This window comes from Oncorhynchus clarkii, chromosome 3 (genome assembly GCF_045791955.1).
Source record: "Oncorhynchus clarkii lewisi isolate Uvic-CL-2024 chromosome 3, UVic_Ocla_1.0, whole genome shotgun sequence".
NCBI classification, from domain to species: domain Eukaryota; kingdom Metazoa; phylum Chordata; class Actinopteri; order Salmoniformes; family Salmonidae; genus Oncorhynchus; species Oncorhynchus clarkii.
In genome coordinates, this window is record NC_092149.1 from 44,765,574 (window position 1) to 44,781,625 (window position 16,052).

The following is a 16,052-nucleotide window of genomic DNA, read 5'->3' on the forward strand; positions in this document are numbered from 1 at the left end:
TGAATTAATAATTTTTCTGTTTGTCCACTTCTTTTATGACTAGGAGTACATGTATAATATCCACTCAGTAATATCTTTATTTCCATTACACTTTCTATGAATACACTCTTCATGATGAGTACATTGTAATGCCTCATGGGCTATGCATACTGGCATTATGGTGCTCAACATAGGTGCGTAGCTGTTCTATTAATAAAGCATTACAAGCCGACAAAGACAGCACAATGTTTTAGAAAGATAAATTATATAATCCATATTCTGACGCATTGTTTGTGCAATGAGGGGTGATTGCCATGAATCTCCATTGAACTCCATTCATTCTACTCTTACTTGATGTACGCCCTCTGTTACGTTTTATGATGACACGCAAAAAGATGTCATAGGATTGGCTGAATCTCTCGATTCTACTTCCGCTATGCTTGCGCATGCGTTGTCTCTTGTAAGCGCAACAAGGAATTCATTCGCATGGAAGATCTGCAGGTAATGTTTTTTCATTTAGCCGTCCAAGATTTCAAAGTGTAATTTAAAAGCAGCTTTGCCCAAGGTTGTATGCTGCATGTTGTAAACATTTCTTGAGGATTGAGATGTCGTAACTGAATAGCTGAACTTGCATGATCTGAGGAAGAGTTTCTCAAGCTAAGCAGTGAAATGTGCAACATGGTAACATTAACGTTACTTTTTTCCATGTCAATAATTATCACTGATCCATACAAACACTAACCAGACCTTTCCCTTTTAAGTTGTCAACTAACTTCTAACATAATAATTCGGTCTATTCATGGCATATTCTAGGATTGCCCAATAAAGGACTAAATGGAGCCTAACGTTACTCCGACCTCATTGTCCAGTGACCTTACATTTTCTTTTTAAATGGGAAATGGCTCTGGCAGATAAAACACTCAATCTAAACGTGGATACTTAATTGCGGGATGCTTCTATAAACATAAAACGCTCTACATAATTTCACAAATGCAATAAAATAATTTCACATGTTAAATATACAGATACTGTACACTGTTTTAACACAGTTGCAGCAGTATTTTTTTTGTAAACAAGTGCAGTAACATGGACAAATGGTCGTGTGGGAATCTTAACCATAACCCTATAAAGGTGTGTTTTGATATCAAAACTAAAGGTATCAAATGTATGTTCCTTGTGTTTCCAAAACCGTACCGCATGCAATGTGTTTTAACGTTTAGAACGATCGTCGGGGCTATCAACAAAGCTACACCAGCCAGAAGATAATATTGCCAATAGGTGCGAAAGGTATTTCGCATCAATGGATAGGTTCATTCTAGGATAGCCCTTTGATCCCTTGCCACAAATTCCACGTCAGTGTATTTTTGATACAAGAGAACAATGAGGTGTAGCCTACAAAAGCATATTGACCTGAATACGTGCATTGTATGTAGGCAGTAAAGTGTGACGCAAATGGTATGTACCCTACTTCAAGGCAAAGTCACAGGCATCTGACACCAAACAGCTGACTGAGACGAACTAGTAGCCTAATGTTTAACTTGTATGCGCAGTGAGGAGGTCACCATGGTGTTGATGAATCCTGTCATTTCCAAGCTGACCGGTAAGCTGGTAGTCCTGGCTAGTGCATCTCCAAGGAGGCTGGAGATACTCACCAATGTGGTAAGACCGAGGCCTCCTTCCTTACCCTCTTCCGCTTTGATAGGATAAATAAGTGAAAGCAAGGTTTCTACATTATTGGACATTTGCAATCACCTATCCATGTCATGAAAGTTCAATGATTACTTCCGTTAAGGGAGTAAGAAAGCAAACTTTTTTTAAAGCCTAATCAAACTGAGCCTTTAAGGTACAGTAATGACATGTAGTATCTGATGGTGATGATGCCTTGTTATTCCATTTATGTCACAGGGTTTACGATTTGAGGTTGTCCCATCCTGGTTCAAGGAAACGTTAGACAAGAGGCTGTTCAAAACACCCCATGAGTATGCTGTGGAGACTGCCAAGCAGAAGGCCCTGGAGGTGGCCAAGAGGATGCCGTTTGTCAGTGAAGCCTTTGCTTATTGTTATTATTATTACAATATCATTACCATATTTGTCTGTTGATATTTTTTCCTCACTGAAGAAACAAATATATACTTTTGAATGTCTGTGGTTTCTTAATTTGTTCTAGAAACACCTGAAAACTCCAGACATTGTGATCGGAGCAGACACTGTTGTTGTAAGCAAAGCCAGCTATATCAATGTCTTCGATCCTTCATATCATAGTGGTTATTATTTCCTTTACACTGTATTGGTTGTCTTCTTTTCTCAGACAGTGGATGGACTGATTCTTGAGAAGCCAGTGGACAAGCAAGATGCCTACCGAATGCTTTCAAGGTTTTGAGAGAATTCTGTGTACATTTAAAAAATAATAATAACAATAGGAAAACGTAGTTATCCCATTTTATCTTTGTTTTGTGTTTCTGAACAGGTTGAGTGGTAAAGAACACAGTGTTTTTACCGGAGTGGCGATCATTCTCTGCCATGAGAAAGAAGGTATGCCTTAAACATAAAATAGGTAAAAGGGTAGGTTGGGAAGTTGCCTGCTTTAAAGTTGTACATGCTTATTTATTTCAATGGTTCCCTCTCTGATTCAGAGGGGTTGGGTTAAATGGGAAGACACATTTCAGTTGAATGCATTCAGTTTTACAACTGACTAGGTCCCGTTCTTTCCAGATGAAGAGATTGATTATCAAGTTATTGACTTCTATGAGGAGACCAAGGTGAAGTTTGCAGATCTGTCTGATGATTTACTCTGGGAGTACATCAATAGCGGAGAACCCATGTGAGTTTCACCTCTCTTCTTCTGTTTGAATTACTGGCTATGGTGTAATGCCAATAGATTTTTCTAAGTTTAGAACCTCACCTCACCTCTCGCAGAGGCAATTGGGGTCACTTCCCTGAATTCAAACCTTGTGAACCCATGGTTTTGTGGACTTTGATACAGCCAACCAGTCCATTTTGTGTCGCTTTATTGAGATAAGGTATGGATTTTGTTATATAATTTCAGCCTGAAAGAAACAAGTGAGGGTCAATGAGCCTTAGTTCAATCATAGAAGCATGTTCTGCTGTGTGGTCTCGTATACCGTGGCCAGTTCTGACACAGTTTTGCCTGACACGTCACATGATTGTCACCTCTGTGTGTGTGTGTGTGTGTGTGTGTGTGTGTTCGTTCCCTGTGTCTTGGTGTCCTGTCTTTTCTATGTGGCCCCTCTCTCTATCGCTCTCTGTCTCTGTGTGTCTCACTGTCTGTCAATTTATGTGAGACGTGTGTGTTTGTTGTGTCTCTGTTTGTGTATGCATGGATCTGGGTCTCTCTGTATGTGTGTGTGTGACAGGGACAAGGCTGGTGGCTATGGTATCCAGGCTCTGGGTGGTATGCTGGTGGAGTATGTACACGGAGACTTCCTGAATGTGGTGGGCTTCCCGCTCAACCAGTTCTGCAAGAAGCTGGGTCTCATCTTCAGCCCCCCTGGCAGTCTGACACACAACAGCACCCAGACCAGCCCCCAAGGCAGCCCTGTCGACACGGTCCCACCAGCCGAGCCAGCCGCCAGCAGCCCAACCCATAACGGCCCTCCGGACAGCCAAGGACAAAACATCCCTTCAGCCAGTACAGCCCATAATGTCAGTACACATGTCAATGCATTGAAATACGTCTTTTGCCCTTAGCAATTATTGCACAACACTTCATTTGTCATATGTCAGTGTTGGTGTTTTCAATTAATTGTTTTTAATGTGTTACATGGACAATAAAGTTAATTGAATTGAATCCATTTATAATTTATCCCATTCATCCATCCATCTAGGTGAAACAGGAGGAGAGTGGGTGTGGAGAGGTGCCCTGGACGTTGGTCAACAACCTGTCTAAGTGCTCTGCGAACGGGGAGGCTGAGCCCCAGGGCATCAGCGACCCTGCAGCACCAGTCTTGACCAGCAGGGGCACCATTCAGATGCAGAATGTGAGGGAGCACGAGACAGAAGACGGCAAGGAAAAGTTGAGCAAGATGATCGAGCTCATGGATGGATTTAAAGCCTCAAAGGTATCCTGTGGATGGATATGTATTTACAGTTGAAGTCGGAAGTTTACATACACTTAGGTTGGAGTCATTAAAACTTGTTTTTCAACCACTCCACAAATTTCTTGTTAACAAACTATAGTTTTGGCAAGTCGGTTAGGACATCTACTTTGTGCATGACACAAGTAATTTTTCTAACAATTGTTTACAAACAGATTGTTTCACTTATAATTCACTGTACCACAATTCCAGTGGGTCAGAAGTTTACATACACTAAGTTGACTGTGCCTTTAAACAGCTTGGAAAATTCCAGAAAATGATGTCATGGCTTTAGAAGCTTCTGTCTCCTTTTTGATTTATTTTATTTATTTCACCTTTATTTAACCAGGTAGGCTAGTTGAGAACAAGTTCTCATTTGCAACTGCGACCTGGCCAAGATAAAGCATAGCAATTCGGCACATACAACAACAGAGTTACACATGGAATGAACAAAACATACAGTCAATAATACAGTAGAAAAAAAGAAAACAAAAAAAGTCTATATACAGTAAGTGCAATCTCCTAGAGATGAACGTACTTTGGTGCGAAAAGTGTAAATCAGTCCCAGAACAACAGCAAAGGACCTTGTGAAGGAAGATGCTTGAGGATACAGGTACAAAAGTATCTATATCCACAGTAAAACGAGTCCTATATTGACATAACCTGAAAGGCCGCTCAGCAAGGAAGAAGACACTGCTCCAAAACCGCCATAAAAAGCCAGACTACGGTTTGCACCTGCACATGGGGTCAAAGATTGTACTTTTTGGAGACATGTCCTCTGGTCTGATGAAACAAAAATAGAACTGTTTGGCCATAATGACCATTGTTTTGTTTGGAGGAAAAAGGGGGATGCTTGCAAGCCAAAGAACACCATCCCGACCGTGAAGCACGGGGGTGGCAGCATCATGTTGTGGGGGTGCTTTGCTGCAGGAGGGACTGGTGCACTTCACAAAATAGATGGCATCATGAGGGAGGATAATTGTGTGAATATATTTAAGCAACATTTCAAGACATCATTCAGGAAGTTATAGCTTGGTCGCAAATGGGTCTTCCAAATGGACAATGACCCCAAGCATACTTCCAAAGTTGTGGCAAAATGGCGTAAGGACAACAAAGTCAAGATATTGGAGTGGCCATCACAATGCCCTGACCTCAATCCCATAGAAACTTTGTGGGCAGACCTGAAAAAGCGTGTGCGAGCAAGGAGGCCTACAAACCTGACTCCGTTTGAAAGGCAACGCTACCAAATACACCCAATTAGTATGTAAACTTCTGGCCGACTGGGAATGTGATGAAAGACATTAAAGCTGAAATAAATTATTCTCTCTACTATTATTCTGACATTTCACATTCTTAAAATAAAGTGGTGATCCTAACTGACCTAAAACAAGGACTTTTTACTAGGATTAAATGTCAGGAATTGTGAAAAACTGAGTTTAAATGTATTTGGCTAAGGTGTATGTAAACTTCCGTCTTCAACTGTATATACTATAACAAAACATTGAGTTCCTTGCTATTGTGTTTTAATTCCCCATACAGCTAGGTTTTATGTTGTTCATGTAGTCATGTTCAAGCTGAGGTTGCAGGAAGTTTAATTTTAGGCTTATTAATCAAACTACTTTTGCTTGAGGTAGGTTAAAACATGAATTGGAATTTTCTATTACTCCTCTTCTTTCTCTAGTCTCGCATTGAACGTTTTCCCTTTGTTTTGTATCCTAGGTGTTGTTCACAGCATCCAAGCTGCGTGTGTTTGACGTGTTAAGGAGCAGTAAGACAGGGGAGCTGCAGGCTGAGGATGTGGCCCAGGAGATCAAAGCATCTATTAAGGGGACCGAACGCCTGCTGGAGGCCTGCGTCTCTCTGGGACTCCTGCAAAGAACGGGAAAAGGTATACTGTCTCAATTTCTCACATTGTCTCCCTCATATTCTTTATTTTTTCCTAGACATTGTTCATGGCGTCTAAGCTGTGTGTGTCAAGGAGTGATTTATGACATGCCTTCTGACATGCCAATTTCTCCCTAGAGTACACAAACACAGCGATGTCCAGGCATTTCCTGCTGTCGGACGGTCCCCTCTCTCTGCAGGGGTACATCCAGCATTGTAACGAACTGGTGTGGCCTCTCTTCACCCACCTGGAGACTGCTGTGAGGGAGGGTACCAACCAGCACGAGAAGGCCTTCGGGAAAACCTCTAACCTTTTCCAGGTAATAACAATCTCAAGTTTCATGTCACATTCCAGTTACCTTGGTAATTATTCAACAGATCAGTCTTGTTCCTGGGGAGCCACAGTGCGGCAGCTATTTGTTCAAGCTTAGCAGAATCAGCTAGTCAAGGTGTGGGAGACGTGTTGATTAGTTGTATCAGGTGTGAAGGCACTAAACTGGGATTCAAATGTACAGTCAATGCAGCTCTCCAGTTAACACTAGATAGAATGGTTTTGTATTATTGTTTATAAGTAAACAATTTAATATACAAACATTAAGAACACCTACTCTTTCCAAGACTGACCAGGTGAATCCAGGTGAAAGCTATGATCACTTATTGATGTCATTTGTTGAATCCACTTCATCCTTGTAGATGAAGGGGAGGAGACAGTTTAAAGAAGGATTTTCAAGCCTTGAGACAATTGAGACATGGATTGTGTATGTGTGCCATCAGATGGTGAATGGGCATGACAAAATATTTAAGTGCCTTTGAATGGGGTATGGTAGTATGTGCCAGGTGCACCGGTTTGTGTCAAGAACTGTAACGCTGCTGGGATTTTCACGCTCAACAGTTTCCTGTGTGTATCAAGAAGGGTCCACCACCCAAAAGGTGGGAAGCATTGTAGTCAACATGGGCCAGCATCCCTGTGGAATGCTTTCAACACCTTGTAGAGTCCATGCCCTGGCAAATTGAGGCTGTTATGAGGGCAAAAGGGGGTGCAACTCAATATTAGGAAAGTGTTCCTAATGTTTTGTTTTCTCACTGTAGAACTGAGTATTGGAGTGGTAACTGTTTTTGTTTTCGTCTTTGTTGTTCATTGTTATAGGATGCCTACTACAGCAGACATGAAGTGAAGCTGCGATTCATGAAGGCCATGCACAGCATCGCAAAGGTTTCTGGTAGAGACGTGGCGACGGCCTTTGACCTCTCCAAATATAAGACGGCCTGTGACCTGGGAGGTGAGGTCATAGTAACCTGAACCTCAATTCCATTTAAAATGGCCATCACATGTTGCTACAATATTGTAGTAAAATCTCAAATGGCCCTTCCGTTATTATCTTCAATGTGATTTACATTAGAAAGCCTCTGGCTAGAAGTATGCCCTTAAATAGGGAATCGGGTGTAGCCTATCAGAATCAATCCATACCAATCATCAGTGTTTTTTTCCTTCACCTAGGATGCACTGGGGCCATGGCGTATGAGTTTGCCAAAGCACACCCGGGGTTGTCTGTGACCATGTTCGACTTACCCGAAGTCATTGAGATGAGCAGTCACTTCCGGCCACATGACGCAGATGACAGAGTATCGTTTGTAGCAGGTTTGTTTAATGACTTACAGCGTGTAGAATAGATTTTAGAATACTGTTATCATCATGGGTAATGTGGTCTGTCGATGCATAACATTTAGCGTTGGGCGCGCAAGATGGTGGTCAGTGCAGATCATTTGTTTTGGATTGTTTCTACGGTCATAAAACTCTATGAATATGGTTTACCAAAGTAATTGATTACTTTCTGCTAGTTATTCACCTCTAAAACAAAGTTTGCAACAACACTCAATAGCCTGATAAGCTAGCTAGCTCAAAAACTAGCTTGTCGAACGTACATGGAAACTGCCACGACCAGAACCAAAAGGAAAGAAATGGAAAGATCGTCAGATGGACAATTAACCACAAAAGATGGTATGATTTTGGGTACTCCTCTTCAGTATGATTTTGGGTACTCCTCTTCAGAATGTAAATATTGCAATGGGTGATGAAAATGTAGTGATGGGTGATGAAAATGTGGTGAGCAACAATGCTCACAACTTGCGCACCTCCAGTACCCAGCTCAGGCCTTTACCTTACGACCCCGGCACTCCAGTCAAGCCCCAGGGGAAAAAGATGAGGCCAAGAGGGTATGTCATTTCTTGATGCAAAACAATATTGTAATGCTTTTGACAGCAAAGATAGATGAAAGGGCAAATGGCTTGGAGCTCATGGTTAGGGAGAATACGATGAAAATTGAGGCCATTAAAAAATCTGTTGACTTTCTTTGGAGAAGTGAAAACCCTCAAAAGTGACATGAAGAAAGTGGAAGTTATCTGCCAGGAAAAGGAAAAGAAGGTGGCTGAACTCGAGCAAAAGGTGAATGAGGCGGAGAGATACCAGCGCAGGTGGAACCTGAGGCTCCATGGAATTCCAGAGCAGGCAGGTGAGGACATCAAATGCAGAGTTGTTGACATCTGTGGAGCTGTCATTCCTGAATCAAAAGCCAAACTTCAGGAAAATGTAGACATCGTCCATCGTTTGGGAAGACTTAAGGATCAAGACAAGAGACTGAGGACGACCATCCGGTTCACCAACAGATCTACACGGGATCTTCTTTGGAGGCGAGCAAAGAATTGTGAATTCCTCATCAAGCAAACATTGAGGTTCATGGAGGATCTGACCTCAGCGGACAAAGTGACAAGAGAGAAACTATGGCCGATGGTGGCTGCAGCTCGAAAGGCAGAGTGCAAGAGTGATCATCGATGGGAAAGAAATGCGGCCAAATCAGAACATTTGAGTGAGAGCCAGAGTCTAACTCGGACAGAACTGTCAGGTCAAAAAACTGATTACCAGGTGAAAAGCAGCCTTTTATTATAAAAATGTACACAAACACTTGAATGAGACCTGAGAACTGGTAAGCTAAACACTAACTATAGGTGAATAACCGCTTATTGTAAAATCTACACAATGTCTCCCCCTTGTGGGAGTAAGAATACTTTGGTAACTTTATGACCAATATTTGTTTTTTGATGGAGAGGTTAAATAATGGGATGGAAATCCTTTTGAGTTACATATCCTTAGGAAAAGCTTATATTAGCATAACAAGGTTGTTGGTTGAAGTTTGTCTTTATCTCTTTGTTCTATTAATGTCAGGGGTATTCAAAATTTACTCAAGCGTAAGGCTATTTTCCTGTTTTGCAAATGGTTTAATGCAGACTTTTACTTTTTACAAGAGACTCATGCTTGTTCTTCCGATCTATTTTTTTTTTTTAAATCAATGAGGTAACCATATCTAGTTATCATATGGCAACAACCACTCTGTGGGTGTAGCAATTTTAAGAGGTGCATTTAAAGGGAAGGTCATCAGTATTAAGACTCACCACTCTGGACGTTGGGTAAATTTCAACTTTGAAATGTTTTTATTAGGGAATATTTATGCATCCAACAACAAACAAAACAACAGGATATTATTTCAAGAATTTGAAAAAGAAATTAATACCCAACGAAATGCCATCATTTTCTGGAGATTTGTTCTCTTTTAACTTGCCGATACATTTTTTTTATTTCATTAATATAAATAATTTTATCACAAGACTTTTGGATGTCTTCATCTATGAATTTTGCACAGTCTTTGACAGAGTCTAGAAAGGCAGATATGTCACTAGTAGGACAGGCATTACTGGTATAGAGGTTACCATAGAATTTTGAAACATATTTTGAAATATCTTTGAAATTTAACCAACGTCCAGAGTGGTGAGTCTTACTACCAATGACCTTATTTCAGGATATCAAAATTGTCTTAGGTGGAGATTTTAATTCTGTATCTAATGACAGATATCCCCCTCCTAACAGATCCAGCATAGTTAATCCTGAGTTTAATAACCGCCGTCTTGGTCTTGGATTAGTAGATATTTGGAGATCTAAATATCCTGATAAAAAGGAATTCACTTGGAGTAACAAGGACATGTCCAGACGGTCAAGAATTGACTTCTGGTTGATTTCTAATTCATTAGATAATTCTGTAGTCAAGGTGTCAATTGAACCATCAATTCTTACTGATCATAAAGTTATATTCTTATCTTTAAATATGAATGGATCTGAAGTTAAACTGAATCGGAGTTATTGAAAACTCAATAGCAGACTGGTGGAAGATGATAATTTCAAGATGGATGCCAAAGATATTATACAAGACAATTGGAGGAAAGCCCAACTATTTAAGTCTTATGGGAAATATTGGGAATTAATGAAGTATGAAATAAGACAAACAGCCATGAAGAGAGGTAAACAAATTGCTGAACTTAAAAGATTGAGGGAAGATAAACTTTCTCTAATCCTTTCTCTAATCTCTATGGAAGACCTTGATGAAGAGGGAAAGGGTCAGTTATTCTCTTTACAACTAGAAATGGACCGACTGTATGAAGAGAACGCAAAAGGGGCATTTGTAAGATCAAGAAAGAGATGGTTGGAGGAAGGTGAAAAAAATACAAAATACTTTTACAATTTAGAAAGAAAGAATTCTGAATTTACATCTATTCATAAGCTCAATATAGATGGCAAAGAAAATGAAAACCCCAAAGATATTTCAAAATATGTTTCAGAATTCTATGGTAACCTTTATACCAGTAATGCCTGTCCTACTAGTGACATATCTGCCTTTCTAGACTCTGTCAAAGACTGCAACATTCATAGATGAAGACTTCCAAAAGTCTTGTGATGAAATTATTTATATTAATGAAATAAAAAAATGTATCGGCAAGTTAAAAGAGAACAACTCTCCAGCGAATGATGGCATTATCAGTGAATTCTATAAATATTTTCAGGAGGAATTTATATTTAATGTTTTTAAGGGGGCAATTGATTTAGGGGTCCTGCCTGTTTTTATGACACAGGGCCTAATTTCTGTAATACCCAAACCAAACAAAGATTCTATGATGTTAGAAAATTGGAGACCAATCACATTAATGAACAATGATGGAAAGATACTTACATCCATCTTTGCAGAAAGACTTAAAAAAAGGTCTTGACCAAATCATTGACGATACCCAGTCTATTTTTATGAAGGGCAGACGTACATGTAATAATATTGGACTTGAAAGACTACAATGAGCACATTATGGAAGATAGATTTATTTTTATTTGTAGACTTTTACAAGGCATTTGATACAGTTGAACATTATTTTATTTTTGAGACTCTTAGATTTTTTGGCTTTGGTCAATATTATTATTATATATGTGTATATATGTATGTATGTATAATTAAGACACTTTACAATAATAGTAACAGCTCTGTTAAATTATCCCATGGAACTTCCCAAAGATTCGACGTTAGACGTGGAATTAAACAAGGATCACCAATTTCTCCTTTCTTATTTTTATTGGTCACACATGTTATGGCACTTCATATAAATAAGGATAGTTTTAGGGGTATTCAGGTACAAGACAAAGAGATAGAATGTTCACAATTGGCTGACGACACCACCATTTTTTTTTTGAAAGATCATAATGAAGTCAAGAAAGCTATTGAGTGTATTAATGCCTTCACACATGTATCAGGTTTATCTCTGAATATTAGGAAATGTGAATTATTTGCGTTGAAAATATGTGACTTAAACTCAGTATGTAATATCCCTGTAAAAGATGTGATCATTTATCTTGGTATTACAGTTAGCAAAGATCAGAAAGAAAGGGCCAACTTAAATTTCTCTCCTATTGTAGAGAAAATTGGAAAGAGATTTAACTCCTGGTTATTAAGAGATCTTTCTTTATCTGGACGTGTACTTTTATCACAATCTGAAGGTCTGTCCAGATTAGTTTATACCTCCCTTGCCTTGGATGTTGCTCTGTCAGTAACTAAAATGGTTGATACTAAATTATTTAACTTCATATGGTGGAATAAACCTCATTATTTAAGAAAAGCGGTAATATGTAGCACCCAAGGTGAGGGAGGGTTGAATGCTCTAGATTTTAAAACCTCTAATATAATATTTAAGATTAAATGGATACAAAACTATTTAAGAAATAAGGATTGCATCTGGAATATCATCCCTAATTTAATATTCCAACAAATTGTTGGTCTAGAATTCTTACTCAAATATGCAACTTTGATACGGGTAAAATCCCTATTAAGCTTACAAACTTTCATAAACAAGTACTTCTAACTTGGAACCTCATGTACAAACACAATTTTTCCCCTCATAGGTAAACAATCTGGAATAATAAAGACATAAAATACAAAGCAAGTCTTTGTTTTTCCAGAACTGGTTTGACAACATTATTTGGGTTAAACAATTATTGAATAATGATGGACAACTATATGATTATCCAGAATTTATTAGAACACACAATGTTACATTCACGCCTGAGGAGTATCAAATTGTTGTTAGAGCTGTCCCTAAAGGTGCTATTCTTCTTTTAGGAGAATATAACAGTACTCCAAGTGCAACTGTTGAGGATTTTGTAGCCTCAATACAACTAGAAGGAATTTACATTTTAAACTATAAATGTAATAACAGGTATATAAGGAAACTATGTCAATATGTTACTATTCCCTCTGCTAAAATGTACTGGAATGCAGCCTTCAGATAAGTGAACTGGAAAAAAGTTTAGTTGTTATCTGGTAAATATTGTATATCTAATAAGGTGAAAGAAATATCATACAAACTCATTCATAGAATCTACCCTGTAAAGACCTTTATTATACACTGATTTAAAATAGCTATTGATAACAAATGTGTATTTTGTGATTGTGACCCAGAGACTCTTGACCATTTATTTTGGGACTGCTCTTATGTCAGAAGATTTTATTTTATAAGAAACAACTATTAATGTTAATTTGAAAGACTCTGATATTATGTTTTATTTTGAATCAAATGATATGGACCCTGATTCAACTTTTAGTGTTCATTTGTTTATCTTTCATGGAAGATTCTTTGTCCATAAAATGAAGTGGGCAGAGAACAAACCACTTTTCACATTATTTAAGATAGAATTGAAATATTATTTTGAAATGATCAGTAAATGTAAAAAGCAATACGCACCATAAAAGTATTTAACATATTGAAAATGAATCTTGATATGTAATACATGTCTGTTAGGTTTATGTACTCTTGTTTGTATATTTCTGTTTTTTTGTATTTGTTGTGTTCATAATAAAAATGTTTTAACAAAAAAACATTTAGCAATAAGTGCCATTTTGATCATGAATTTGTTTTCTGTCAGGGTACATGTAAAATGTAATTAATGTTTTTTCTTTTTAATGTCTGAACAGGAGATTTCTTCAAAGATGAGCTTCCCAAGGCAGACGTATACATATTGGCAAGAATTCTCCACGACTGGTCGGATGAGAAAGTACACATTTTGCTGAGTAAAATTGCGAAAGCATGCAATCCTGGTAAGAGTGAAAAACAATATATTATTTTTGGATTCCGATTTCTGACCCTGATAAGGATAATGATTCACACATTGGCTAGACATTTTTTTGTGTATCACTTGTGCTTAGCCTGGTCCCATGCTGTATGTGCCAAAGCCAACTCATCTGTTGTTGTCATGCCATACATTACTCATACATTTAGCAACAGAATGAACATTTCCATCCAACAATTTTATGTGGATGAATTACCTGATCCATAAAAAAAACTCACGACAGGCTTGATAAAAACTGAAAATCTTTCGGTAAAATGTCCTAGTGTTGACATTTTAGTCGGTGAAATAGATCGTGACATTTGCGTTGTAAATGCTTTCATATACGCAAACATTGGTAATAACAACCATCATGTCAAAGTAAACTTTGAGTCACGCGATGATTTGTTCTGTTATGTTGCCCCCACCAAAGTGTGCAAAAAGCAAAAGTTTATTAGGCAGATTAAATTAGTTCTAATGAACTTGAATGAACACAGAGGAGTTGGCTCAAGCCTAAACGGAATGAACCACAAGGTTATAACAGCGTAGTGTTTTAACAGTGTGCAAGTTGCATGTTAAACTCTTCAAATCAAAAGTGAAAAGCAGAGGGCACACATCATTGACTAGCCTAGGTACCTGACTGTTTCTGCTTTTTAAGAAATACTACATTATTGCCTTATTAAAAAAACGACCAATTGACTAGTCCAATTTGTGTATCGTAGTTCAAAATGCCTTTATTGCATATTATGAATGTGACTTTCACATGCTAATGTAAATACTGATTGTATACACAACGTTAAATATGTATGCATACATCCTGTGTACGCCATCTCCGTCCCAGGCTGCTGCGTGCTGGTGAGTGAGATCTTTTTGGATGAGGACAGGAAGGGGCCGAGCAGAGGCCTACTTCAGGCCCTCAGTATGACCGAGGGGAGACAAAGGAGCGCCTCCGAATACAGTCTCCTACTGAAGAGCCACGGCTTCACCGCAGCACAAGTCAAACACACACACAACCTCCTGGATGCCATCCTGTGTGTCACTGAGTGACTTGGAGACAAACAACCTTGAAACCAATAAAGAATATAAATCAATGAAATGCCTCCCCAGTCTAGAATCAAGCTCTTGCCCCAACCAATAGACACTGAGGCCCTGTTTAAATACTAAAGGTTCACTGATCGCAAACTGCTTACAGCCATCCTGTCATGTCAGATCAACGATTACTTCAAGAAAGGTAGGAAGGAAGGACTCTTTTTAGAACTGTTCAAACAGGGCCTCACTCCATATTACTTTTGCCTATCCATTTCATGTTGATCTTCAAAGGGGTCAGGAAATGTTGTGGAAATGGGGCTAGGGGTTTATTTTGGATGATAGATTCTGTGACTACGGAGCCGCCACGTCCCTTGGCTGTGAGACATGTTACTGTTCCCCACAATGACCAAGACAGTTTAATTTGACTTTTAATTCATTATAAAAATGGACCACAATGTTGTGAATTTCAATGGACCACATTGAAGGCATTTCTTTCAAACACTGCAATATAGACTCTATCAGTCTATAGATGTATGTCTATGCAGCTGACTTTGATCTCACAGTAATCCTTGAAGTCTCTGTCATTAAGCCAGCCAGGTCACCTGTGATATAAGTCAGTATTCGATGTCCGTCCATTTCTGAGGACGCAGGGAGATGATGTGGAAACCGGCCACTGGTGGCAACAGTAGGTTTTGGTAGGCCAGGGTTTCCCCAACTCGGTCCTCGGGACCAAGTTTTGCCCTAGCACTACACAGCTGACTCAAATAATAAACTAATCATCAAGCTTTGATCATTTTAATCTGCTGTCCCGAGGACCGAGTTTGGGAAACGCTGTACTAAGGGTGTTGGGGATGATGGATGAGCGTAAGCCTATCCCGAACCTTAACCATTTGGAGATAATGCCTGAACTTAACCATAACAATTCAGAGTTAATACCTAAACTTGACCTTAATCACTTCAAAAAGTTGGAACAACTTCTAAATTTGACGTTTGAGAAACATGGATGAACTTCTAATTCTGAGACTGTGAGAGCTGGTAGCATAAAACTGTCATGACAGCTGATGACCGCAAAGACAACCAACAATAATTAACTGACCGCTTTCCCAACGTGAGACTTTTGAGACCACCACAACACTTTGTTGTTTGCCGTTTGACAATCTTCTTGTCTGAATTGTTTCAATAATGAAATAAATATTTTGTCTGAAATAATTCAGCTGTTGTTTTTTTTCTCTCTTCTGTGTACACTATTTGTAACCATGTGTTTGCAGTATTTCTGCTTTTGCGGGGCTTGTCTGAAATCTGATTTGTCCCCGTGTTTTGAATAACAATGTTGTAATATTAACATTTCATTAAATGTTAATGCAACTGTGTAGAGCAGTGATCACCTAATCCTGGTCTCAGAAAGCTATGGTTTGCAGGATTTTACTCCAGCCCAGCACTCACACCTGATTAAACTAAGATGAGCTAAGACAAGCTAAACTCCTTCACCCAGTGCCACCAACGCGGCCCGCTACCAAGGACTGGACTCTCCTCCGTGACCGACGTAAAGACATTTAAGCGTGTTAACCTTCGCAAGGCTACCGGCCCAGGCGGCACCCCTA

The 16,052-nt window shown here is 39.0% G+C and overlaps 1 protein-coding gene across 1 annotated transcript; it reads left to right on the forward strand.

The window, feature by feature from the left end:
• The first annotated feature begins 412 nt into the window (after positions 1 to 412).
• On the forward strand, positions 413 to 15,660 carry LOC139396187 (acetylserotonin O-methyltransferase-like). Its single transcript, XM_071143323.1, has 15 exons — positions 413 to 480; positions 1,530 to 1,638; positions 1,885 to 2,016; positions 2,147 to 2,194; positions 2,288 to 2,352; positions 2,447 to 2,511; positions 2,692 to 2,800; positions 3,354 to 3,642; positions 3,825 to 4,058; positions 5,793 to 5,961; positions 6,096 to 6,277; positions 7,105 to 7,237; positions 7,456 to 7,596; positions 13,292 to 13,414; positions 14,264 to 15,660. Exons 1-15 carry the CDS (start codon positions 416 to 418, stop codon positions 14,467 to 14,469), a joined length of 2,070 nt encoding a protein of 689 aa, XP_070999424.1. The 5' UTR covers positions 413 to 415; the 3' UTR covers positions 14,470 to 15,660.
• Positions 15,661 to 16,052: the final 392 nt, after the last annotated feature.

Coding starts and splice junctions, on each gene's coding strand:
- LOC139396187 (XM_071143323.1), top strand. CDS start 416: ATGCTTGCGCATGCGTTGTCTCTTGTAAGCGCAACAAGGAATTCATTC. Junction 2,017..2,146: donor TGGCCAAGAGGATGCCGTTT/GTCAGTGAAGCC, acceptor AATTTGTTCTAG/AAACACCTGAAAACTCCAGA. Junction 2,353..2,446: donor GCCTACCGAATGCTTTCAAG/GTTTTGAGAGAA, acceptor GTTTCTGAACAG/GTTGAGTGGTAAAGAACACA.